General features: G+C 50.4%; 3 protein-coding genes across 3 annotated transcripts in view; 1 reads left to right on the top strand and 2 right to left on the bottom strand.

The window, feature by feature from the left end:
• LOC144155117 (protein turtle homolog A-like) overlaps positions 1-904 on the bottom strand; it is a 325,730-nt gene extending 324,826 nt beyond the window's left edge. Inside the window, exon 1 of the mRNA XM_077686370.1 lies at positions 629-904. Coding sequence (XP_077542496.1) covers positions 629-803 — 175 coding nt within the window. The 5' untranslated portion in view covers positions 804-904. The remainder of the gene's footprint in view (positions 1-628) is intronic.
• LOC144155118 (endochitinase-like) overlaps positions 1-24,819 on the top strand; it is a 129,172-nt gene that overhangs the window by 66,534 nt on the left and 37,819 nt on the right. The gene's annotated exons all lie outside the window — the stretch shown is intronic.
• Positions 875-23,908, bottom strand: LOC144177619 (uncharacterized). Its single transcript, XM_077705271.1, has 3 exons — positions 22,402-23,908; positions 19,800-19,948; positions 875-952 (listed from the first exon to the last, which is right to left on the bottom strand). Exons 1-3 carry the CDS (start codon positions 23,906-23,908, stop codon positions 875-877), a joined length of 1,734 nt encoding a protein of 577 aa, XP_077561397.1.

Below are 24,819 nucleotides of genomic sequence, written 5' to 3' on the forward strand. Positions count from 1 at the left end.
CAGATCAGATTAATTATTTATTAAAGCGTTCCTGTTTAATCAAACAATCAAACCCCTGGCGCCAGAAACCTTCGCGGTCGCGCATGTAGTTCGGCAAAGCCAGTTTCTGGCGGCAGTCTGGCGGTTAGGTGTATTACAAACACTTGATACTTACTTTTGATGTAATTGAAGTTTGCACAATGATCTTAAGGCTTAGTTTTACACTGTGATGAATACATGCTTCGCTAGCTCGCGAAATTCGGTATATCAGGGCTTGGCTATGGACGTTTTTTCTTAGGCGCTTTCTAGCAGCCAGATTTCTTTTACAGGTCCTGAGGAGCGGGATTTCTAATCAGCGTGAAACTACTTCTGTCATCCGCAGAACCTCAAAAGAGCCTTAAATGTTTGCCCGAAAATGCCATGGCGTAATTCATAAGAATACTAAAGGCAGTTTGCAATGGCCAAGTTGACATTGCAAGAATACTGTACGCAGTGCAGTATTCTTGCATAGAAGTGACAGAGGAACTTTGTCGAGTCACCATCGCCAACTTGGTGTCCACGCAGAAATGAGAAGAAAAAACAGCGAGAAACCGAACTTGGCGCCAGCACCAAGCCCGACGTTCGCCACGAGCGGCGGCCGCGTACTAACCTTTGAGCGGCTGGTCGCGTGGTCGCGCTGCCGGTGGTAATCCGAGCACCACCAGGGCCACGACGAGAAAAGGCAAACAGGTGCTCCTGCCACTCACGGCTGTCCAGAGTGCATGACGAGCCATGCGACGCGAATCGCTCGGCGCGTGACCGACCCGCCGCGTTCCTGCTCGCATGAGCACGCGCCAGCGTTCCCGATAAACACTTTAGCTGCGCGCGAGACTTACAGAGCGACAAACAGAGCCGGTCACGTGCGATCGATGTTCTCGCGACCAGGGCCACCGCGCTCGGTCTGAGCCCGAGCTTGGAGCTGCGGCTCGGCTGCCTGTTGAAGTCCGGCGAGGCAACGTGAGCCGGCAAGTCTCGTGGAGCCATCTATCGGCGCGTCCGCAAGAAACAGCGACACTGCTTCAAATCTCCCCCCAGTCTCCCTTTCGCTCTCTTTTTCTCTCCCGATCTTTCACCAATTTGCTTCTGTTTCCTTTTTTGAGGAGAGGTGAAGTTTCGAGGCGCCGTAACAACAAATAGGGAACGACGTACATAAAATTTACCTCGAGTTTGAGTAAACCTAAAACTATATCTTGCACATTACACATGCCGGAAGTGAGGCAACACGAAAGAGTAGACGGCTGATGAGATTTACTCGCATCAGCAGGGATTTGCGCACCTGCTCCTGTGGATTGGTACACCTCCGTCGCAAGGTTGTCTGACTGCGCGCTCATCTTGGAGGAGTCCTTGACCTGCCTTCTTTCTTTCTTTTTTTCGAGTGAGCCCTCACTGGCCTCCGAATACGGCTGATGTCCAACCGAACGACTGCGTCGAAGATAAAAAAATGTGCTCGTAACTTGCCAGAGCAAAGATTGAAGTTTGGCTTCAATTTACAGAAATAAATCATGAAATTCATAAAGACTTGCAAAATTGCAACGCAATATTCCCACCATTGTAATTTATGAACATCAGATTGCCAAGTTACGAATGTGACATTTAAAGCGGCCCGAAGAAACTTCTTGGCCTAAACTAAGCTATTGTTACGCTTATGCACTATATGGGCTTTGCAAATTCTTAATTCAAATACGCACGTAAAATGTGTGGCATGCATCGAGACGTCAGATTCCCCGCCTTTTGCACTGCAGTATTATAAACTTGAAATAAAACTGCTAGATTTTGTAGGCTATGACATACTAACTACAATTAAAATTTTGGGGTATCTTTTCCATTTATTTTGGCCGAATAGTCGGCGTAAATAGATCAAGATTTCATAACCACAACGGCCTTAATTGCGACATGTTCTTTTAAATACAACCGAACCAGATTAGTAAAGGTTGCGGGGCGTGTTTAGTACGATCTGCCGTAAAGTTTACAACGGCAAAATTGGTTTCGACATTTAGATTCCGTTCCACATGAGCGTCTGCTATGCCATTTGAGAAATGGTGATTGGTTTCTAGAGTTCATTTCATAGCTGCGTGCAGCACTGTAGAAGCTACATTGTTAACAATACGCGCACTCAGCACTGCTCAACTCAGCGTGAAGGAGGTCTTGAAAGGACATTTCAGTCTCGCCTCCTCTGGGCAGGTGGAACCGCAAGGCCCCGGCGCCTATTGTTGCTTTCCTTCACGGCGAGTTAGGCGCCCCCAGTGGGCGACCTGTGGACAACAGTGTAGCCTCAGAAGTGCTGCACGCAGCTTCTGAAATGAACTATAGGCCTGTCGTGGATCGGGGCTTCTCATGCTGGCAGTAGGACGCATAAAAAAATGCCCCATTTGCTAACATAGCCCTCATTACAGCGCTAGGTACTAGTGCTGCTTTGCGGAAGATCTGGCCGTGTCCCGTGGTAACTAGTGGTCCAAGGCTCATGACGGGCAACAATTTTGCTCATCAACAGGCTCGAGACCTCACTCACCGAGCCGCTGAGACCGGGGCTGTTTCCGCACCTCTCCTCACCTACCTAAAAAACACACAATACTACCGAACCAAAAGCCAAGAAATCACACTCAGACAAATTCAAAGAGGTACTTTTCCCCACCCCATCCGTATGCATAGACAGACCTTCCCCAGTCCTCACACATCTTTGACCAAAAGCCAAGAAATCACACTCAGACTAATTCAAAGAGGTACTTTTCCCCACCCCATCCGTATGCATTTACTCTTCCCTACCCAGTAATCTGATAAGTGTAAATTCTGCCACGAACCAGAAACTCTGCCACGCATATTATACGACTGCACAAAAAACTCGGACCTTCCGACCATGTACCTGTCTCCTTCCCCTGAGAAGTGGGAGATACTGCTGTCCAGATGTCGACCTGAGGACCAGCTCCTGCTTGTGACCAGGGCTACGGCAGCCTGGACAGCACATGGGCTCCTGGACTGAGGACCCACTCTCGCATTATTGCGTAATAAAGTTGCCTCTCTCTCATTCGGACCAAAGTAATCACACGTCATGCACCTATATGACTAAGCATTCCCCGCCAATCTCCTGCCACGCATTCGAAGGGGATTGGCAAACAATTCATAAACGGTAAATATTTCTCAGAAGGGAGCATTTACAACGGTATCACCATCCATAGCCTATGAGGTTGTAGGGCGCTATGTCGGGCGATAGAAGGTAGCCTCGGACAGGAAGACCGTTCGTCGGCAAGACAAAGGAGATTCTCTTTTGTGAGAACTCAGCAAGACCTCGTGTCCTCGTGAACTCGCGCGGCCGCGCAGCCTGTCACGCCATGTCGCTCGGGCTGCCGCGCGAGCAGCGGCGCTCGATCCAGCGATGTCATGGGAGCTGCTGCTACAGGGTTCCCGCCAAGAGAGGAGCGAGAGTGGCGAGCAAAAATGTCATGCGAAGTTCCAGTGGACACGCCGAGGTGGTCTTGTTGCAGGGGGCACAGCAGGTTCGAACGAACTGACGTCGGCGGGTTGCTCGAGGTACGCGGGCTTCAGTCGTTCAATGGTCACGGTGTCTTGAGTTCCATTGATGTCCAGTACAAAAGTAGTCGAGTGACGGTGAACGACCGGATAGGGACCCAGGTAATGAGCCTGCAGTGGTCCTCGCACGGGTCCATTACGGACGAAAACATGAATGGCAGTTCTGATGTCTCGGTGCGCGTAAGCCGTCTGGTACTGGGGAAGGCGTGTCGGACGGTGCCAAAAAACCTCTCGTAGTTGATCAACGTAGTCGCTGGCAGGGACAGGTTGCGAAGACTCGTCGTACAAGTCCGCTGGCAAACGCAGAGATGTACCATAGACGAGCTCAGCAGACGTGCACGAGAGGTCCACTTTGTACGCGCACCGGATTACGAGGAGCGTCAGAGGTAGTCATTGGACCCACTCCGTCTGGCAGCCGTGCGCAGTGAAGCTTTGAGGAGTCGATGGAAACGCTCGACGAGGCCATTTGACTGCGGATGGTACGCAGCTGTTCGCAGACGAGTCGTGCCAAGCAGGTGTAGTAGCTCTGTGAATGGGGACGACTCGCACTGCCGGCCTCGATCGGAGACGACAGTGGAAGGGCGTCCGTAGCGCGACACTCAGGTAGAGACAAGGGCTGAAGCTACTCTGGAGGCCGTGATGTCGGGAAGGGGGCAGGCTTCGGGCCAACGTGTGAACCGGTTAACACACGTCGGCATGTACCGGAAACCTTGGCAAGGTGGCAGGGTGCCGACTAGGTCAATGAGAACGTCAGAAAAGCGTTCATCGGGCCTGAGGAATGGCATGGCAGGAGGCACAGAATGCCGTCGAACTTGAGAACGCTGGCACGATGTGCAGGCTAGTACCCAGTCTCGAATATCAACATTAATGCGTGGCCAAACGTAGTGGGATGGAATGAGTTTCTGAGATATCCGAATGACGGGGTGGGAAATGGGTCAAACAAGCGGCGACGATGTGAAGCAGGCAGGAAGGGTCGGGGAGCACCTGTAGACATGTACCAGACGATCGTCACACCCCGAAACGGAACGTTTTCAAGCTTGAGAGCTGTAGGTGCTGCACGCAGACGAGAGAGCTCGATGTCGTTGGCTTGCGTCTCAGCCAGTTTGTGGACATCAAGCGGGTGCTTCGTGCGTTCTCTGCGAACAGCTCTTACATGGTCCATGCGACTCAGTGTCCGCGGGGGATTTGGCCACGCCAGTGACGTGCTGAATGTCAGACGTAAACTCCGGCAGGTATGCTATTTTTACCATAGAAGGTGGCAGGGCGGTTCAAGGCGAACGTGAGCGGCTTGTGATCGGTGAAGATCGTGAACTTGCGTCCTTCAAGGTGGTGCTTGAAGTGACGTACAGCGAGGTACATGGCTATCAAAAACACTATATCGTGTCTGAGCCGGAGTCATGCGCTTGGAGAAAAATTCTAGCGGTTGTCCCACGCCTTGAATGCGCTACTGAAGTACGGCTCCGACTGCCGAACTTGACGCGTCGGTCATGAGTGCCAACGGAAAAACTGAATTCGGATGAGCCAACAGTGCAGCGTCAGCGAGAACGCGTTCGATGGTTCCAAATGCACTTTCAGCTGAAGCGTCCCAATCCAGTAAACTGGATGAGCGTTTGGTTGAAAGCAGCCTGACAAGAGTTTGGAGCAGCGTGGCATAGTTCCTAATGAAGCGGTGATAAAAATTTACAAGCCCTAAGAACTGGCGAAGCGTTGTCACCGACACTGGCTTGTGAAAGCCGATGGGGGCCTGGACCTTGACAGGAAGTGGACGAAAGCCAGTGGCGTCCAAACGATGACCAAGGAAATACAGAGAAGTGGCACCAAACTCGCTCTGCAAGGCGTTGATGACGATGCCATGAGCAGTGACATGCTCGTAGAGAAGGCAAAGATGTTTCAGATGCTCTTTCAGGGATGTTGAAGCCACCAGATTGTCGTCAGCGTATGCGTAGACGAACGGTAGCCCTCGTGTTACGACATCAACGAAGCGCTGGAATGTATGTGCACCGTTGTGGAGTCCAATTGCATGCCCATATATTCAAACAGTCCGAATGGGGTTGCGATGGCAGTTTTGTGGATGTCTTCTTCTGTGGCAGGGATCTGGTGGTATGCACGCACTAAATCTATTTTAGAGAATATCGTGGCCCCGTTCAGAGTGGCGGTGAAATCTTGGATGTTTGGTAACAGGTAGCGGTGAGGAACTGTCTTGGTATCCAAAGACCGGTTATCTCCGCAGGCGCGCTAGTCACCACGTTTTCTCTGGCAACATGTGCAGTGGTGATGCGGGATTACTGGATGATGGGCGGATGATGCCCAGTTCCATCACATGTTCAAGCTCCGCGCGGGCGACTTTGAACTTGTCGGGCGCGAGTCGCCGTGGTCGAAAGAAAACGGGAGGGCCAGTGGTGACAATGGGATGCCGGACGTCATGACGAAAAGGCTGATTTCCGTCAGGTGACGTTGTCATGGTTGGGAAGTCACGTAGCAAGGTGGCGAACGGTTCACCGGCAAGTGTAGTGCAGGATGGTAGTACTTTATAGCAGCTGCCTCCGCAGACACACTTTGCACTGAGAGGAGTGTGGTAGCATCAAGTAGTCGCTGCCGCTTTAGGTCAACGAGAAGGTCATGTTTTTCGGGGAATTCGGCATCCAGCATGGCGGTGTGAACATTGGCGACGAGAAAAACCCAACGGAAAACTCGGCAGAGCACCAGGTATAGAGTGAGCGAGCGTTGCTTGAAAACGGGTATGCGCGTGCCGTTTGCTGTTTGTAAATACGAGATAGCACGAAAAGCACAAGGACTAAAAGTTCGTCCTTTCGGGGACTAAGGGCCTCTGCCACAATCATTAGTCCCTCTGGGGACTAACTTTGAGGGGACGAACGGTTAGTCCCCCACCCGGATGGTCCGTTCCGATACTCCCCAAGAACAAACTGCGTAGAGTGCAGAAAAAAGAAAAAGAACTCCGGCACCGGCAGAAATCGAACCCCTGACGCCCGGAGATATTCACAAGGAACCCGACGCGCTATCCGCTGGACCACGCCGCCGGGTGGCGGGTGAGGTAGATAATATTCAAGTGTACAGCGTGTAGTTCTGTGCATAACGCAACAGATCCATTGCAACTGGTGCCCGAATTTCTATCTGTGCAAGCGAACGTGACCGCGTTTTGCGCCTTGCGCTTAGCGCTTTGCTAGGTTTAGGGACTATTGCTCAGTTCGATTCGAAGTAGAGCCTCACAAGCATAGTTTTTTCTCGTAAATAACAATCAACTCGTCGTCGCCTAGTTGAGATAGGTAGCTGGGCGATCGGACGACTCATTTGTTTCCGCACAAATTAGCGCAAGCTAAGTGCTTTCTTAGTGTTCGATACACATGTTAAGTGCTCTATGTAACGTATGTGAAAGGTGTCGTCTGTGTGAGTGTCAGAATAATTAAACATGCCATATTTTCCTGCATCGGCGAAAGCGAATTCGGTGTTGCTTAGCCTGAATTCTTCAAAGTCGCGTCGCTAGACGATTGCGACTGGGAAATGGAAGCGGGTTTTACAACAGTTGCAGCATTGTCATAGCTTTGGTGCCCAAGGCAATTATGTACCGAGTGTAAAAGAACTTCGAGACGCTTACCTGTAGCGAGCATTTTTGTTTTGCAGTTGTCATCAGCAACATGCGTTTTTTCTCGTCTATTAAACATATACATATTCATTACGCTCAGGAATCCACTTTTGCTATTGTCACTAATTTTTGCGTTACTGTTAAGGAGCTTGAAAGCTTTCATTGGCCGTTATTACCTCGCACGAATCGTATGCAACACAGCGTATCAACATAACCTCGCCGAGAAGCGTATGGCAATTGCGCTTTGCCGCTCCTTGCCCTTACCCGCCGCTCTACTAACCCTAGGCGATTTTCTTATAACTAACATCAATATTTTCTCCCGTGGCACCATCTAAAGCACCCAGTGACTGCAATGGCTTGTGTTTTGGAAATATAAAACTGTTCGCAGACATATGCGCAAAAGGGCAACGACGACGCCTTTAGGGGATTAACGACGCAGCAAAGAGACTAACTGCATGCGTTTCGTCTTCCCGTTACTCCTTATAGGCACCGGACACTGAGGTTTGTGCGCGACTGCAGCGCCATCTCCCGCCGCCGCTTAGCAACTCTGGGTCGGTGGATGTCGCGACCGGCCGTTCAGCGCACGTAAAAACCCGCGCGCTGCGTGCGGTTCGACGTTATGTGGCGGAAGTTTTTAAAGAAACAGTTATAATTGCAAGTTGCAGGGTGCGATAGGATCAAAATGCTGCAGGAAAGAATTAATGGCCACGCCGCTACTGCTGCGTTAAGGACTGCCACAATCGCGAAAGGCATCCTGCCGACGTTCTGTACAGGTTTTTCAAGCAGCCCTGGAGAATAAGCGTCGCAAGAAATGGATTCCAGCAGTAAGAGAGCCATGACATTTTTCGTCAGTGGAAGGAGTAAAATTATGAGTACGATGACTAAACAGTCATTGTACTCATAATTTTGCGCAGCGCAGACACGAAGGGCCGTAAAACAAAAACGTTTGCTTTCAGTGTTCCATACACATCACGCGCTGCGATGAATCGCATGCCGTCGTAGTATTTGCATAACACAAGGTATTGCGGCTTCCGCCATTATTGTTTTATCAGCAGTAACCTTTTTTTAGCGACATTCACGGGACCGAATGGATGCCAAAAGGCGGCACAAGAATTGAATTCACAGCACTTCGCGGGTGATGCCAAAAGCAATGTCAAGACGGTCAATACGCATCCCGCTTACTGCCCTACTTTTTTCGGCCACGCACTTCACGCGACAGCGTGGCTAGCTATCAAAGGCAAGGTTGCATTCACTCGCGCTGACTTCTTTAATGCGTTTTGCGTACTCTGAAAGTTGAAATTGCTATTGTTTAAGCAGAGGATGAGGAGGAGGAGGAAATACTTTTTTGGAGAATTCTGAACGGCCTGAACAAACTGTGTCACAATTAACCGCTAAGACGACTCTAACATTACTAACAAGATAGAAGCGGAAAATAAACGGAATCTTCGTAAAGACAACCGCAGCTCCGCAGCAGATTTCAAACTGTGTGAACTGCGTTTACTTTGTCATTAGCTAATAACTTTTGGAATACGTTGTTAATTAGTGACAACACCAACCGAGCTGAAGAAGGGTAACCAGAATAGTAACTGCAGTGTGGTTGCGCGAACAGAGGAAACAACACAAACATGCTTCTGTCGTGGAGCGCCGTTGTATACGCTGGGCCACTTTATTAGGCTGTAAAACAAGAAAAAAAGTAATACTGACTTGAATTGGCGCTGTAAATAAGCTTCCCTTGCTGAGGATGCGACTTCGCGATGATGTCTGTCCCATTAATTTCTTTCACAGCGCACACGCGCGCGGCAACGTACAATCTCTAACTTCTCGCGCACGCGAGGCCGACAGTAGTAGTTCAGCCACGTAATTCACCGGAAATCGCGCAGAAGCACTTGAGACATGGGGAAACTATTTGCCAGAACAGTTTTCAAGCACGAGACACCTTTCAGAAACAATCGCAGCAGGATCGCAGAAAAACAAACAACCGAGAGGTGCCGAATATATGAACGCCGCCCGCCGTCTGGCTCTCACCGACCCAAAGTTAGCTCAAGCTTCCGCGGGGCGGCGCTGGGTGTACTTTATTCATCGCGCCCTCTCTCTGAACGTGACCGGTCCCTATAGATCGGCGGGGACGAACAGTTAGTCCGCATTTATGCACACGGCACGTACTCTGCCGCAGATACTCCCCTTGAAGATGAACGGTCGCCCGCGAAGACTAACGGCTGTATTTTAGTCCCTATTTTAGTCCTTTTTGCCTGAGAGTGTAGGAGCGTGTAGCGGACAAAACGCTAACCTGCGCGACGGTATCAACGATGAACCGCTGTTCATAGGTGCGGTCTGTGACGTGAAAGAGGCGACATTCCTGAATTGGGCCGAGAACGCTTGTCGCCGTTAGCGGTCGGCCAGGGCGTTTCCCGTCCAGGTGTATGACAGACGACAGTGTCTGGCGTCAGCGCCGAAACGTCGGTGGTAGAAACAGATGCCATGCTGGGGAGAGTCGCTGCGTTGGCGCTCGATCAGGGCGTCGGCGCTGCGATGACGAACGACGAGGTTGACGGGAATAGTGTGGCGAGGTATCGCGGCGTGTTGCGGCCTCGATTATCTTCTCCAGAGGACCGCAAAGGCTATCGAGCGTGCACTCAGACACGGAATCACTCGGCGCAGAAGCGGGGTTCGTGGCGCAGGGCGGAGACGGAGGCTTAGCCTATGCAACCGCGGCCACTTGAGAAAAGGGGGTGGTGACCTGCATGACGGTCCACCAGCGCTGCGAGTGCCTGCAGGTCTGCAGGTTGCGGCAATGGGGGACCATTTAACCGTTGGAAGGTAGGCGCTGAATAAAAAGCTGACGCAGCAGTGTGTCGTCCATGGCGTGGGAATGCGTGCCAAGGAGTTGCGTCATGCGCCGTAGTAGTTCGCTTGGCCTGCGGTCGCCGAGCTCCTTGGACGAGAGAAGCTGCTGGATGCGCGTGCGTTCAGAAGCAGCTGTGCGCTCCATGATGGCAGCCTTGAGCTGGTCGTAAGGTGCTGCTGGGCGGCTGTGGTGGAACGTAGCGAAGATGTCGGCTCGGCAATCTCTTCTGCGGTTGTCGGTGGAAGGGCTCCGACGACGTGAAGGAACTTGGTTCCTTGAGAGATGGTCCGAGCCTGGTGGAATTACGCTTCTGCTTGCAGAAAACAAGTCGTCGGGTTGCGCTCCCAAAATTTCGGTAACTGAACAGTCATGGCTGAGACTGCTTCGCCGGCTTCTTTTGAACGGGGTGAGTCCTGGTTGTCGAGAGGCATGACTCTACATTAGCCTCGGTGGCGTGTTCCGGAGGGTCACCAGTTGTAGGGCACTATGTCGGGGCGAAAGAAGGCAGCCTTGCACAGGACGACCGGTCGTTGGCAAGACAAAGGAGATTCTATTTTGGGAGAACTTGTTGTTGTTTCACGTCTTATGGCGCATACCCACGCGAGCGCACGGGGACACGGCGATGTCGCTGCAGCTGCTGCTACAAAATGATTTGGACCCCCCCCCCCCCGCCGCTCCCCCGCCCCCTTCGAGCACTGGCGATGCGTGGCGGCAAAATGACTGGCCACCAAGCTACAAATGTCCTTGAGACCTTCTGAAGCAGTGGCTCTCAAACGGGGGTCCGCGAAGTTATTTCTGGGGTTCGCGAACACGTCGCCCTCCCAATATAGATGCGTCGCTCAGGAGTGATCCGGATCTTTTGAGCCGCTCTTTTTGAAGAGCGGGTGAGCCGTGGCTCAGTAAAAGTTAGCGGCGGTTCTTTTGGAGAGAGGGAACCCCTTCTTTCCCGCTCAGTGATCCGTTCCGAACGGGGCAAGCCACAGCAGAGTCAACCATTATGAAGAGCCAACTGAGCCGAAGACCCGGGTCAAATGAGCGAGTTGGTGCGAGTTTTGCGCCATCTATTATCGGCGCGAGAAAGCAACTGCACTGCCGGGCCAGGTGGGGCTAATTTTCCAAATTCCTCCAGTGCCTCCTGTCGTCTGAGCAAATAGACCGAGTCAGGATAGCCGGATCTTTTGAGCCGTTCTTCGGCTCTCCCGCTAAGCTAGTGAGCCGAAGAGCCGAAGAGCCAGGTCAAATCAGCCGGCTCTTTTGGGCGAGTTTCGCGCCATCTATTATCGTCACAAAAAAGCAACTACCCTGCCGCACGGCCGGACTGGAGCAGCGGCGAGCGCGCACTTTCATACGGCCTGCGCACCCAAGAAGGAACCAATACAGCAGATTCTTTACAGTGGGGGCGCTTCGAACCAACCCTCTGCCCTTCCAACCCGCCTTTCTGTTAGTCGACGCATCGCTTCTGGCCGAGCAGCTGTGTGTTTTTGACAGTGCGCTTCGCTGCCGGCGGGCCGCTCAGCCCGACCGGAGCGTGAATAGCAGAATCACGTTTAGCTAAGCGATAACCCTATCTCCCTCGACGGGAAATCATTCGCGTCACTGGTCGTGCCCTGTGCGTGTGCAAACCAAGACATCATCCGAAAGGAAAAATAAAATAAGAAATGATATTTCAGTCACGGAAAGTGCCGTGTTTATTTGCCTGTCTCACCATTTTCATATAATACAGTCGCTGATAAGATATGAAGGCCTCGCATATTTTTCTTCATGCGCCCCGCGTTGAAATGTTTCTTTCAAATGTTTGATTCGGCACTTCCGAATGATAATGTTAGGCTGTTTGACCCTAATAGACCGAAAATTCAGAAGGGGGTAAGGAATCAACTATTTTAAGAACGCCCATGTAAATTAACACTGGCAGGTATCACTTGTAGCCACGGCAGGGCTAGGGCAGCGGCAAATCCGCGCGCACCGCTCCTCTACCCCGCCCGTGCTGTGGGTCAACTGGCGAAGGTTGGTCCGAAGCGCCACGAACTAGCGGCGGTGAAAGGTGGGAACTATACCCGAAGCGCAGGCCGTATGAAACTGCGCGCCCGCCGCTCCTCCAGCCCGGCCGTGCCTGCCGGTCCAGGTCTGGCTAATTTTTCAATTTCCTCCAGCGCCTCCTGTCGTGTAGGGCAGAGAGGCCCAGTCAGGAGAGCCGGATCTTTTGAGCCGTTCTCCGGCTCTTCCGCTCAGTTACTGAGCCGAAGAGCCGTATCTTCTGAGCCGGTCTTTGAGAACGGTGGTTGAGAAACCGCGGCGGCGGCGGTGAATGACAGATTTGGAAGCCGCAATGGCAACAGTAAACAAACTGCTTCTGCATTTTGAAAGTAATAAGAAAATAAACTCCTGTGATTCACCACACTTACATTTGCAGGAACGAGCCGGATCTTCTGAGCCGCTCAGTTCAGCGGCGGTTCTCTGCTTTCGGCTCCCGGCGAATCTTTGGCAGACCGGCTCTCCTAAACAACCACCCTTCAACGGCTGCTCGCTCGGTCAGAGAACCGTGCTAAACCAAGTGGCTCTGGACGAATCGTGTCAGCACGTTCCGGTAGAGTTAGTAGAGGCGCATCGGCCGACCCAGCCGGGTCTTGTGGGCAACCTTTCCATCATCTATCGGTGCGAAAAAGCGGACCCGTCTCGCTTCGAATAAACTGAGCAAGGCGTTGCTCATAAACCACAGTTTACATTTCATGTATTAAAATTAGATTCTTGTATCGTGTTTTACAGTATCATTTTTTCTGGCGTCACAGCTCTCTAGCAGAGAGCATATTTGTGAGCTAATGAAGTTGACAAAATATTCACATTTTTTTCTTTATACATCGACCGAGAGTGATCTTGAAATAGCACAGACACATAAGACCCTTTGTAATGATGATGGAGCCAATTCTTTTCTGTACAAATACAGCGGATCCTGTCACAAAAAAAGTTTTTATGACAACGAAAAGTTCGCGCACTTAAATTAAGCAATAATTTAGATTATGCTTAACAGAGGTCAATGAACCGCTGAGCCGTTCAAATGAACCGGCTCACTTCAGTGAACGGACCCGTTCTGAGCCGCACACTGAAGTGAGCCGTTTGCCCGTCTCTACCGCACAACTTTGGCACTCGTTCGCCCTTCGGAGTTCAGCATGGCCGTGACACACGCACAGTTTCGCAGCAACCGGAACAAGAGCGTTCCAGTTAGTCCTTTTTTCTCTTTCCGCGTGCAGTGAGGGGCTTTAGTAAAAGCTTTAAAGTTGCTTGAGGTGGGGGAGCAGGGCCGACTATTCTGTTACTAAGCTACTCAGTTATTTTGTAGGGTCCGGGGCCGTATCTCAAGCGACAGAGTCACAATCATAGAGCATACTAAGTTACCACATTAAGGACTATACTTCGCAGAACCTGCCCCAGACACACTGCATGTGGCCCCTTTCAAGCTGGGGTAAGTTTCTCTGCACACGAACGCGTCGAAGCATAAAATCAGTTGATGAAGCTCAAGGACCGCACAGTGATGAATGCAGTTTGCTACTAAGCCTTGAGCAGATTTGGTTGTAAGTTCCCAAATGTTCCCCCTTCTCCAAAGGACTGTAGTTCTACAATGAAGTTCTATTCTACGCGTATACACGTGAGCATGCTTCTTTCAGGATTGCTTACTTGTAAAGCAAATACACAGACAGGTTGAATTTGGCCGCACATATAAAACCTATTCTGTGCAACGTATTGATCAACTATCGAAACGAAGTGATATGACGCTCTTGTAAATAAATACATGCGTTTTACGCACCAGGAGAGTTTATTTGCTTACGTATCCCCGCCCCAGCTGCAAGGGTCCCCCATCGCTTCGACCAGTTCACAAGGGTTCCCCCACACATCGATGGCTGAGAAACACTGTTCTGAAGTGTCTCGCCATAAGACCCTCAAAGGCCAAATGTATGCAAGTTCATACGGCTTGAACTGAAGACTGTCTGTGCTATGCGGTATTGGACAGCTTAATCACACTTGTTTTTTTTTTTTACATAGCCAATATGGGATGGCCTTCATCCACTTTAATTCCCACCTAACAGCCATGCAGTGTTGGGGATTGCAATGCAAGCAAGGGTGAAGATAAAAAAATCATGCCCTCCTCCGTCTAAGAACGACGATGGTTGAACGCGAAGCTTTCTCCTGATAGATTCTTTGGTCGGCCAATCCCACACTTCGAGTGTGTGCTATAGTGTGGAGCTGCGCACCACTTTTCTAGAATACCCACGGCAACTCTAGGGTGTGTACTCCGTAAGCCTAATTACGTTTGGGTTCGGGGTGTGCGGCGCGAATCGGTACCTGCTGCTTGGCGTTCGCTTCGACCATAATCTGTTGTAAATTGTCAAAGACGGGCAATAATTACAAAAAAAAGAAATGGAACAATCGGATAGACGCCGCTTCCATAACGCGAGGAAGGCAGGTTCGATTCCGTCCACGGGGAGCGTTTTTTTTTTCTTCTCACACTTCACCCACGATCATTCATCACCATCGTCAGCGATCAGAGCAAGGTGGCTTTCCTGCAGGGTGTATTGACGTACAATGGCATCAGGGAGGACACTGAAGCTTCGCTTTAAAAGACGGTTGGTTGGACAGTCAATGGGACCTCGAGATGATCGAACCCGGCGATTGGCGAGTCCAGTGCCGCGAGCGCTGCCGTACAAACTAGATACCAACGCTTGGCGGTTGTTTAATCATAATCGTAGAACAGCAACTTGGGGCAGCCTGAAGGCAATGCGAGGGGCCCGCGTGGGAACGGTGTCCTTAAAATAGAGGACAAACCTCTCTGAACGGTTACGAAAGAGCGCCCCCCGCCTCCTGATTTGCCTTCATATCGGTGGCAGTCAAAGCCCTCTCAGAGGATGGTTTGTCGGCAACCACTGCGATACAAAAGCGGAGGAGCAATGCTAGAACCGCCTATAAGCAGAAACTGGAAGATCGATGTGTCTGCAGCCAGCCGTTGCACTAACTTTCTCAACTGCGAGAAGCAAACGTGCAGGAGGCAGGGCGGCGACAGCAGAGACTAAATCCTCACTCGGTGTTGAATATTAACGAAATATACCCATGGACAAAAATGCATGATTTTGGTGCACCGTGCTGGGCTCGAACTTTGTCTGCAAAGCCAGTACTAATCGGGTTAGCTTGAGCCACTCAAAGTGAGAGGTTCCATAACAGTCATTTTTCTGACCACGCCAGTCCACGCTGACGGGCCTGCGCCAAGGTGTACTTAAGCGCACGGCTGCATAGCCCGGAGGGCAACAAATTTAAGTTCCCCACACCACAGTTAAAGTAGAAAAGAGATCGAAGGATTAGTTTGAAATCTAAGTTCTCACACAAAAAAAAAAAAAAAAATTGGCGCCAGACCTTTAGGTCTGACAACAGTGTCTCGTCTTCCCCCAATAGTCATCAGACCATCTAAAGGAGCCATGAAGACAAAATACAACTTGGGTTTATTAGAAAGACTGCTTAGTCCCGATAACACTGATACCATTATCATCGCAATCTTCGAACAAATAACGGAGATATTAAAGAAAACGTGTGAAGCAGTCGCGACCCCCTAGCCAATTTCCCGCAACTTTTCTATGACGTCACGGAACCTTGTTTGTGGGATTGTCGGCCGCCTAACTGACCTGTCGCGACGACACATGACTGTAATGGGGCCTCTAGTTCCATTTGACCGCATCACTTTAATGCTAACGTGCAGTTAACGCACTGAAAATTATGTTTTATTGTTGGCCCGTGTGATGTCGTTCTTGCTCATAACACGTCACTGTGGCGCAAAATTTGAAAGTTTTTTAATGCTTCTTGCTCTTTTTTTCGTTAAAAACATATTTTGTGGCTCTAATGGAGCTGAGTGAGATACTGAAGCCTAGTTCTTTCAAATTAAACGAAGTTGTATTTTATCTTCGTGGCTCCTTTAACGTAAAGGCTGGAAGAAAAGAACCACTGCGAGACCCATTCACAAGTTTGGTGAGAGTCGCAGCATAACCTAGAACTTCTTATAGAATTTCGGTGGAAGGTCGAGCCAAGACTAGGGTTGAGAAAGGACCAGGCTGGAGCGCAACCAGGAGAACAAAAGTTAACGCAGGCATGGAAAGTGCGCAGTAAAGAAATACTGAGGCAGAACGATTGAAAACGCATTCTGCTTGTGTTACAAATTTCTCACCCCTCACAATGATGGCAAATCAATTTGACAAATGTTCAAAAACGTCTTTGTTAAGCATTTTGTCATCCATGCATCGTAGTATTTGTTGAGGGCGCACATCGTACACACTCTTCTCGCCACCATCTTTTATTTCTGGGCTTATACCAGGTAATCGGCTGAAATATCTTCTGAGAGAATTGAATAATGGTGGACAAAGAGAGAAAGAAGAAATTTTCATGTCCGAACTTCGTTCTAACCTTTGCCTTTGAACTTTCAACTCAGCATATGGCATGCCCTTTACCCGCTCCCCCTTCCCCTAACCACAGCGCTCTAGGGAGCGGTTTTTCGCACTTTATCTTATCCCCACTGCTCTCTGCGCATGCGCCCGGTTTCTATAGCAACGGAGGCGCGTCGTCTGCTTTCAGGATGCCGCGGCGCCAAATTCAAACGGGAGGACGCGGTGGTGTCGCACGCCGCACGCCGAAACGTGCCGTCGGCAGCGAAAAGCGTCATCGCCGCATATAAAATCGCGATAAATAAATGTGAGCGTAAAACGCGAGCCATTCGCTGCATTTAGCTCACTCTAGCGACGAGCAGCTGATGTGACGATTCGCGTCTAATTTCCATATGCGCTCTCTGTGGAATGCTAATGGGCGCTTGGATGTGCTATTTATGGCTGGGTATTGATTTAAAAAAATGAATCTGACTTGTCGACAAGCATTAATCAATTAATTGGTCGGTTAATCGGTTAGTGCCAGAAACTACATTTCCTGTTCGAAGTCTTTTTTTTTTCTGTTCCGGGAGAGTTAAAATCATACACATTCTTGAATTTTAAGGCAATATATCGTCTATGCGGGCGGTTGTCCAGATCGCGCGCTAGACGGACCCCCAAGTGATAGATGTGGCTGGAACGCGTGCTTAGTGCCGCTATTTCTCAAGGAAGCGAACCCCGAGCCTCTCGTCGTTGCCACTTCAAACGTGTGGTTTCAATCCTGGCATTATACGAGCGGGCTGTTATGATGTAAGGCGACAGCGTGAGATAATAACGTAAAGTTTTGGGCAGCTTGATTTCTGGCTTAATGGGCTCACGTGAGTTTAACCGATTAACTGGTAATTTTTTTATCCTGATTAATGTATTCATCGATTAATCGGTAGGGTAATCTATCGATCACCCACACCTGTAGCTTTCATTACAATGGTTTCTTAACACCAACAACGCCCTTGGCTGTGCACCCTATCCTGAAAGCTTGTGCTTCAGAAACCGCCTCCACGATGCAAGCACAATATTGCTATTTGCAGGGGATGTATGCTTTTTTTTTGCGTGTTCTGTTTTTATTTGATGAAGCTGTTCTGTTGCACGTCTGTTGCATAACGGAAAGTGATCAGTTCTGGTAAGTTGCTCGAGAAGCAGGTTTTTAGGTGTGGTCAGTGTCACGGAGTTATTTCTACAGGACACAACCCACATGCCCGTGGCTGTTCTAGTTTAGTAATTAGTGAACCAACAGGAGCAGCTTCCTGTTGGGATACATCTGCACCCACTGTGTACCCCACATATGTATATGCAACAAAACTGATCTTATTTGTCATATGTAATGAATATGTACCGTGCTTTGCTCTTCTCAGTTTTATCTGTCATAAATTTTTGTGCAACGCTCCTGTGTCTGAGAAACTAGCGTCACACTAGAGAGGCCGTTCTGAAAGGTTGAACAAGCGGGCTTTCAGTGTAGGCGATGTTGTGGTGTCACTAAATGAGGACCACATGCCCTTCGAAACATGGTTAATTGGCATTTTGGTGACAGAGTCAGTAGAAGCAGCTCTATGTTGTAATAGCTTAAATGTAGTGTATTGCTTCCATTTTTTTTTTTAGTATTGTGTATGCTATGTTAGGTTTCATTCGTGGTGTGGGCCTGGATTCACACGAAACGGTCTCAGTAGAGTGAGGTATTTTTTAGGATTTCTTGTTTGCGGTGAGCACCGTTATTTAGTCATGTGGATATTGTAAACATTGGTCGTGATTCTGCAGAGGGCATATACGTGTGGGGTGTACCAGTGTTGGATTTAAGTAAGTGTAAGTGAGTGAGTGAGTGAGTGAAAACTTTATTGCATAACAGCCAGTAGTCCTAGACGTCGGCCAAGAGCCCTTGGGCTCTAGCAGCGTCTTCGGCCAGCTGAATGGCCCAGACTTGATCAGCTGGGTCGGAGCTGAGCAATACGGTCTCCCATTGCTCTACAGTAGCGATGTTGCGACCTAACGTTGTCGCCTGTGGACAAGCCCACAGCATGTGGGCTAAGTCTGCCCTGTCCTTACACCGGTGGCACTTGTCAGAATATTGCCCAGGGTAACAGTGACTGTACGCAACCGGGTTGGGATACGAGTTGGTCTGTAGAAGTCTCCAAGCCACGGATTGCCATTTACTGAGGGTAGGATGAGCCGGGGGGAAGCGGGTCCGCTCTAGCCTGTAATGATTAGTTATGTCCCTGTAGGACACAAGGCGATCCCTACCCGAACAGCGAAGTGAATGAGCGTTGTTGTCGTCACCAGCTCGGTCAGAAAATCCTCGAGCGGCGTCGTGCGCGCATTCATTCCCAGCCAGGCCAGAGTGTGCAGGTGCCCATATTAGACATATCTTGCCCGAACGCTGAATGTTGTTGAGCCCAATCCTTAGAATTGCAGATGCCTCTGGGGAGATGCGCCCCCTTGCGTAATTTGTAATAGCAGACTTTGAGTCGCTCACCACGTATTTGATTTTTGCGGATGCCGTCATTGCCAGGGCAATGGCCGCCTCTTCGCCCACCTCCGGCTCGCTCGTGCGGACCGACCCGGAGCTGATGGAATTGCCCTGGTGATTGACTATTGCAATTGCCATAGCATTGCGACCCGGATAGTCGGCCGCGTCCACGTACAGCACGTCCTCCGAATTTCCGAATCGTTTGTGCAGGGCTTTCGCCCTTGCCTGCCTGCGTTCCTGATTGTGAACCGGGTGCATATTTTTAGGGAACGGTGGGATGTGAATTTGATCGCGCACTTCGGGAACCAAGGGTATCTTGTGAGTGCCTGTTCGCAGGTGGTTGATGCCCAGGGAGCCGAGAATATGCCGACCCGTCTGGCTGTGGCTAAGCCGTTCCCGTTGAGCCAGCCGTTGAGCCTCTATTAGTTCGCTAAGGGTATTGTGAAGCCCCAGCGCCTCGAAACGTTCGGTCGGAGCAGTGATCGGGATGCCGAGGGCCTGCTTGTAGGCCCGTCTAATAAGGGCGTCAATTTTGAGTTCTTCGTCCTTTCTGAGGTGTAGAAAAGGGGTGACGTAGGTTATCCTACTGAGGACGAAGGCTTCAACTAATCGAACAAGGTTGTGCTCCTTCATACCGTGATGCCGGTTAGCGATTCGCGATATGAGTCGGGTAGTCTGATGCACGCTTTTTTGGAGCGCGAGGACGGTTTTCGAGTTGTGTCCATTGGCCTGTATTCGGAGACCGAGAACCCGTATACTGGACACTGTGGGGATGGGCTGCGTTCCATTCGCGAAAATATTCACAACCGGGGGGTTCGGGTCGGTACGTCTACCCCTACTAGTGGGCCTGTAAAGCAACAATTCTGACTTTTGCGAGGAGCAACTGAGGCCCCTGGGACTTACGTACCGCTCCACCGCCTCAATGCCTTGTTGCAAGATGTCCTGAATTTGCCCGTCACTGCCTCCGCTGACCCAAAGCGTGACATCGTCCGCATAGAGGCTGTGTTGGAGACCATCGATCTTTTGCAGTATTTCGGGAAGCCCCATCATGGCTACGTTGAAAAGAAACGGGGAAAGGACTGAACCCTGTGGAGTTCCCCTGCTCCCAAGCTTGATCACATCTGATTGGAGTCCCCCTACAGCTAGAGTAGCTGTGCGTTCGCATAGGAAGTTACTTACGTAGTTGTATACCCGTTTCCCAAGGCCCAGTCGGCCGAGGTTGTCAAGAATTGCCGAGTGTTTAACGTTGTCGAACGCCTTCGTTAAATCTAATCCCAATATAGCTCTGGTATCTAGAGGGGAGCAGCTTTCCCCGTCGATGACGTCATGTTTAAGACGGAGCATGATATCCTGCGTAGAGAGTTTTGGACGGAACCCGATCATAGAGTGCGGAAAAAGTCTATTGTCTTCCATATAGTTGGTGATTCGATATAGAACAACGTGTTCCAATAGTTTCCCTACGCAGGAAGTGAGGGAAATAGGTCTAAGGTTTTCAATCTGGATTTTTTTGCCCGGTTTAGGTATCATAACGACCATGGCCGTTTTCCACTGAGGTGGTAGTTGCCCAGTCTCCCAGCATACGTTCATATAGCGTGTGAGGGCTGCAACGGACTCGTCATCTAGGTTTCTGAGCATTTTATTTGTAATTCCGTCCGGGCCAGGAGCAGAGCGAGTGCGCAATGCCAAGATAGCTCCCCTAACTTCACTTATAGTGATGGGCCGGTCAAGAAGAGCATTTTCGTTGCCCACGTACGGAGGAAGCCTCTCGCGGGTGCAGTCGCCAATGTATCTGTCCTGAATGGCTTTGAGCAATTCCGTGTTTGTCCCCTGAAATTTATGGAGAAGTATGCTGATGTTGTTTCTTTGAGTAGTTTTACTATTTTCGGGGTCAATCAGACAGCGTAAGATGTTCCAGGTTTTGCGAAGGCCTATTTCGCAGTCCATGCGATCGCATGTGCTATGCCAATTTTGCCGAGTTAGTTGCTGCGCGTACGTTTCAATATCACGGTTCAGGGCCGCCAGTCGTCGCCGCAGGGTTCGGTTGAGTTTTTGCTTCTGGAGTCGTGTGTGTAAGCTGTGTTTAGCTTCCCACATATGCAGCAACTTTGCGTCGGCCTGTTGTAGCTCTGCCTCTTCCGGTATGACCTTAGTGACACGTTTTGTGTCCGCTATAAGTTGTTCTGCCCAGCACTGAATATTTGTTATTTCGACTTCAGAAGTACCGTCTCCCGCGGCCAGAGGGCCTCGTGCTTCGGCTCTAAGCGCGCGGAATGCATCCCAGTCGATGAGCTGTAGTTTTTTACCGGACTTTCCTTTCGCTGCCCCAGAATTTACCCCGATAGTGACGAGATAGTGGTCGCTGCCGAGGTTTTCCTGGGTATTTAGCCAGGTTGCTTCCGTACGCGTGTTTTTGGCAAAGGTCAAGTCAGGGGTAGTGTCCCCACTAACACTGTTTCCAATACGTGTGGGATGCCGCGGATCGTTGAGCAAGCTGAGACCCTCTCTCTGGGCATCAAGCCATAGATTGCGCCCCTTTATGGTGTCCCGCTTGTAGCCCCATTCCGTATGGTGTGCATTAAAGTCACCGACAATCAACAGTGTGTTCCCTCTTGCTATTTCGACAGCTCTCCGGAATAGTTTACTAAATTTATGACTATTTTTTGGGGAGCTATACACATTAAGGATAAACGTGCTCTGGGCATAGTGTTTCTGGTCTGTGATAATTTCTACAAGGATGTGAGGCATGGACGCCGCGTCCACCCCCGTCTCGCGCCGCAGGGCTGGGAGGTTTCGCCTAACAAGGGTGCTGACTGCAGGTTTTTGCTTGTCTGTTACACCAGAGGCATCAGCTTCTAGGTCATTGAAAGATTTGTAGTTTGACATTCGGGCAAAAACGCCTGTCTCTTGGAGACAGACCACATCAGGTATTTCATCCGAATTCTTGCTTTTGATGAATAGTTCTAAAGGAGCACGTTTTCTTTTGAATCCTCGATAATTCCATTGCCACACCATCAAGGTGTTGGCTTTGCTTTTTCTGTTGGACGAGCTATTGAACATGATCATTTGCAATTTTGGGGATGTCCGCCGGCGGGGGGCGGGAATAGGGTTTAGTGGACTTGATGGGACCCGGTCCCACTTCCCGTCCGGCTCGTGGGATTCCATTCTCTAGTGCTGTTATTCGAGCTTTCAGGCTGGCAATCTGGGCATCAACGTTTTCGCCGAACTTATCCAGCATCGCTCCGAATCTGGCGCTGAGAGTTTCAGTAAGAGTTTCGGTGAGGGTTTCTCCAAATTGACGGAGCATGCCGTCGTCAACGTTTTTATTCGGGCTCGCGCCTGCGGCCTCACTAGAGCTCTCAGAGGTTATCGCTTGGGCTTTACGTTTTGAGGGAGGGGAGTCCGCAGTGTCCATCTCTACGACAGAGGCACGCGTATGCGCGGTTTGTGAATTGACATTAGCGAGCTGCGCTGCCGGGCTGACCGGGTCTGTCGGTTGGGTACGTACCAGGGCATGCGCTACCGGGGCTTGCGAAAGGGGTTTTTGTTTCTTCCAATTTGGCGATTTTCGCTTTGAGCATAGCATTTTCAGCTATTAGCTCTTCGAGCATCTGCTTGATTTTGGTTGTCTCGGAAGAATGATCTGAGTGGTGGGATTTTAAGGCGTTGGTTGTGGAAGCATTATTTTTCTGAGTTTGTTTGCATTGGGAGACCGTATCCGCCCAGCTCACCTTGTTTAATTGAGAATGGCCGGCTGCTTGACGTCTGTTTCGCGACGTGGATCGCGACTGCCGTCCTTGGTTGTTGGGCCCCGGGTTGCTGAGGGTCCTCCTCCGCGATGTGGATCGGGAGCGGTGTCGACTACTGAAGGAGACGTCACGGGATCCTGCCCCGTGGCTCCCATCCCGTCGGCTCTGATGCTCACGTTGCAAGAGTTCCGGGAACGAGTCGTCTCGTCCGCGTTGATCCGCTGAGGTCCCGTTGTTCTTGAGCAGGGACGACGCAATGCCACTGGAGAGACACTGCTGTCCTCGGCGATGACAGGGTTCTTGCTCTTGCTGCAGTCGCTGTTGTAGTCTTTTCTCCCATTTCCGCTTCTTCAGAAGGTATGGGGTTTGGAACCGCTGGCGGCACTTCTTATCTCCCGTAGGATGATCGCGGCCACACAGTGCACACTTGGGTTCACAATCGTGTTGGTCCGCCGGAGCCTCGGTGCCGCAGATCTTGCACACTTTGTTGTCGGGCGCTGGGCAAACGTCCGAGCGATGTCCTAGACGGCCGCAGCTGTCGCACAGTTCGTGCCTCTTCTTGTGAATGAAGCAACGGTATTCCGCACCTCTGTAGTACACATAGTGTGGTACCTTAGGTCCTTCGAAGACGATGAGGACAGAGTTAGTACGGCCCATGCGTCTCGCCTGGAGAATCGTAGGATTCTTCTTGTAGAGGAGGCTGCGCGTGATGTCATCGGCACTGTCATATTCGGGGATGTTGTGGATAACACCCTTGACAGTGTCCTCCGGTGGCGCCGCGTAAGCGCACACTTTGTAGGTGATGTCCCCGAAGCGGAGCTCTTGTATGGCCGTGTATTTTTTGGCCCGTCCCATGCTTGGAGTGCTGGCGACAATGACGTTTTTTACGACGTTGGTGCGAAGTATATCGTCCGCTGCCTCGTCATAACTTATTCCGGCCGAGCGCAACACTCCGTCACGCAAGCCGGCTTGGCTTATCTTGGTGATGTCCAGCCCTTCTCGGGGCCGCAGCACGATTTTAATGTCCTCGCTTGGTAGCGGCGGCTGGCGGGACAGGCGCTGCGACCGACAGGCTTGCGTGTTTAGACGGGACGTGTTGCTGCTTGGTTGGGAGGCAGTGACGGGCTTGCTGGAGCAGCCGCCCGAGGCGAGGCCTAGCTTGGCTAGAGCGCGGGCGCTCCGTCGCCGGTGACTGGTAAGCCACCCAGCCGCTTCACTTAGGTCTTCGGGCGAGATAGACTCACCGTCCACTTCGATGCGCTCCATTTTGCTGCTCCGGGCGAAGGGGGAAGGCGCCGAGAGCCGCAAGGAGTGCCGAGGTCCGCGTTCGAATGGTTAGGCCTAGGCCAGGGCGGCCCCGCCTGTGAAGAGGTTCTCGTCCGCTGCAGGCCGGGCGAGGATCCAGACTTCGAAAAAGAGGTGTCCACCGAAACAGAGGTTCGCTGGACACTCGATGCCGTGGTTATTTCCGAGGAATTGTAGGAAATTACGCCACAAGAGCCGTGGAAAGACAGAGCTGACGTGGAACACGTCCATTCAGCTCGGCCCCCTGGTGGCCAATCCAAGTAAGTGTAAACGTTTTTTTTTTCAACAAGTTCGCGTGCTAGACGCCTCACTTTATTTGTATTATTTTTTTTTTAGATTTTCTTGATGAGTACCAGGTGCTGAACTGTATTGGGATATTGTTTCGCAAGTTATTTTAGCAAATAAATACACTTCAAGAAATGCAACGTCAAAAATGAAATTGTCTCTGGTCAAATCGTCCTCTCGTGATATCAATTAAATGTATTATAAAATTTTGTTCTTGCTGCATTTTATTCTTGTTTGTCACTTCAGGACTGACCAAAAAGTACACACTATGGATCGTTTGAGTTTTGGATACCCTGCTTCCGTACCCTACACGTACGAAATGAAAACTGAAATTATTAATCATCAATTACATGAAATATGATCATTGAAATACACTATCAGACGCCAAATCACAAGCTAGTGCAAATACCTTTTTTTTTAATTAATGTATAGTTCCCACATCCTGGGCTATAATAATCCATAATTTGTCATTCAAGCCTTCTGTTATTCATTAGCATAATCCAGATCATACAATCAGTGCCTGAACCAAAATGAAATGCTTAAGACGCTTCATTGTTTTCGTTAAAATAGTATCACGTATAATATTT

Source organism: Haemaphysalis longicornis, unplaced genomic scaffold (genome assembly GCF_048455015.1).
Source record: "Haemaphysalis longicornis isolate Haplotype H1 unplaced genomic scaffold, Haemaphysalis longicornis Haplotype H1 scaffold_1, whole genome shotgun sequence".
Lineage (NCBI taxonomy): Eukaryota > Metazoa > Arthropoda > Arachnida > Ixodida > Ixodidae > Haemaphysalis > Haemaphysalis longicornis.

What these genes read in the sequence shown, in the direction of transcription:
- LOC144177619 (XM_077705271.1), bottom strand. Translation starts at nt 23,908, where the DNA reads ATGGAGCGCATCGAAGTGGACGGTGAGTCTATCTCGCCCGAAGACCTA. An exon ending in CCCCGGTAGCGCATGCCCTG is followed by an intron (nt 19,949 to 22,401) that starts GTACGTACCCAA and finishes TTTTCAACGTAG; the next exon opens with CCATGATGGGGCTTCCCGAA. An exon ending in TTGAGGCGGTGGAGCGGTAC is followed by an intron (nt 953 to 19,799) that starts GTAAGTCCCAGG and finishes GGACTTCAACAG; the next exon opens with GCAGCCGAGCCGCAGCTCCA.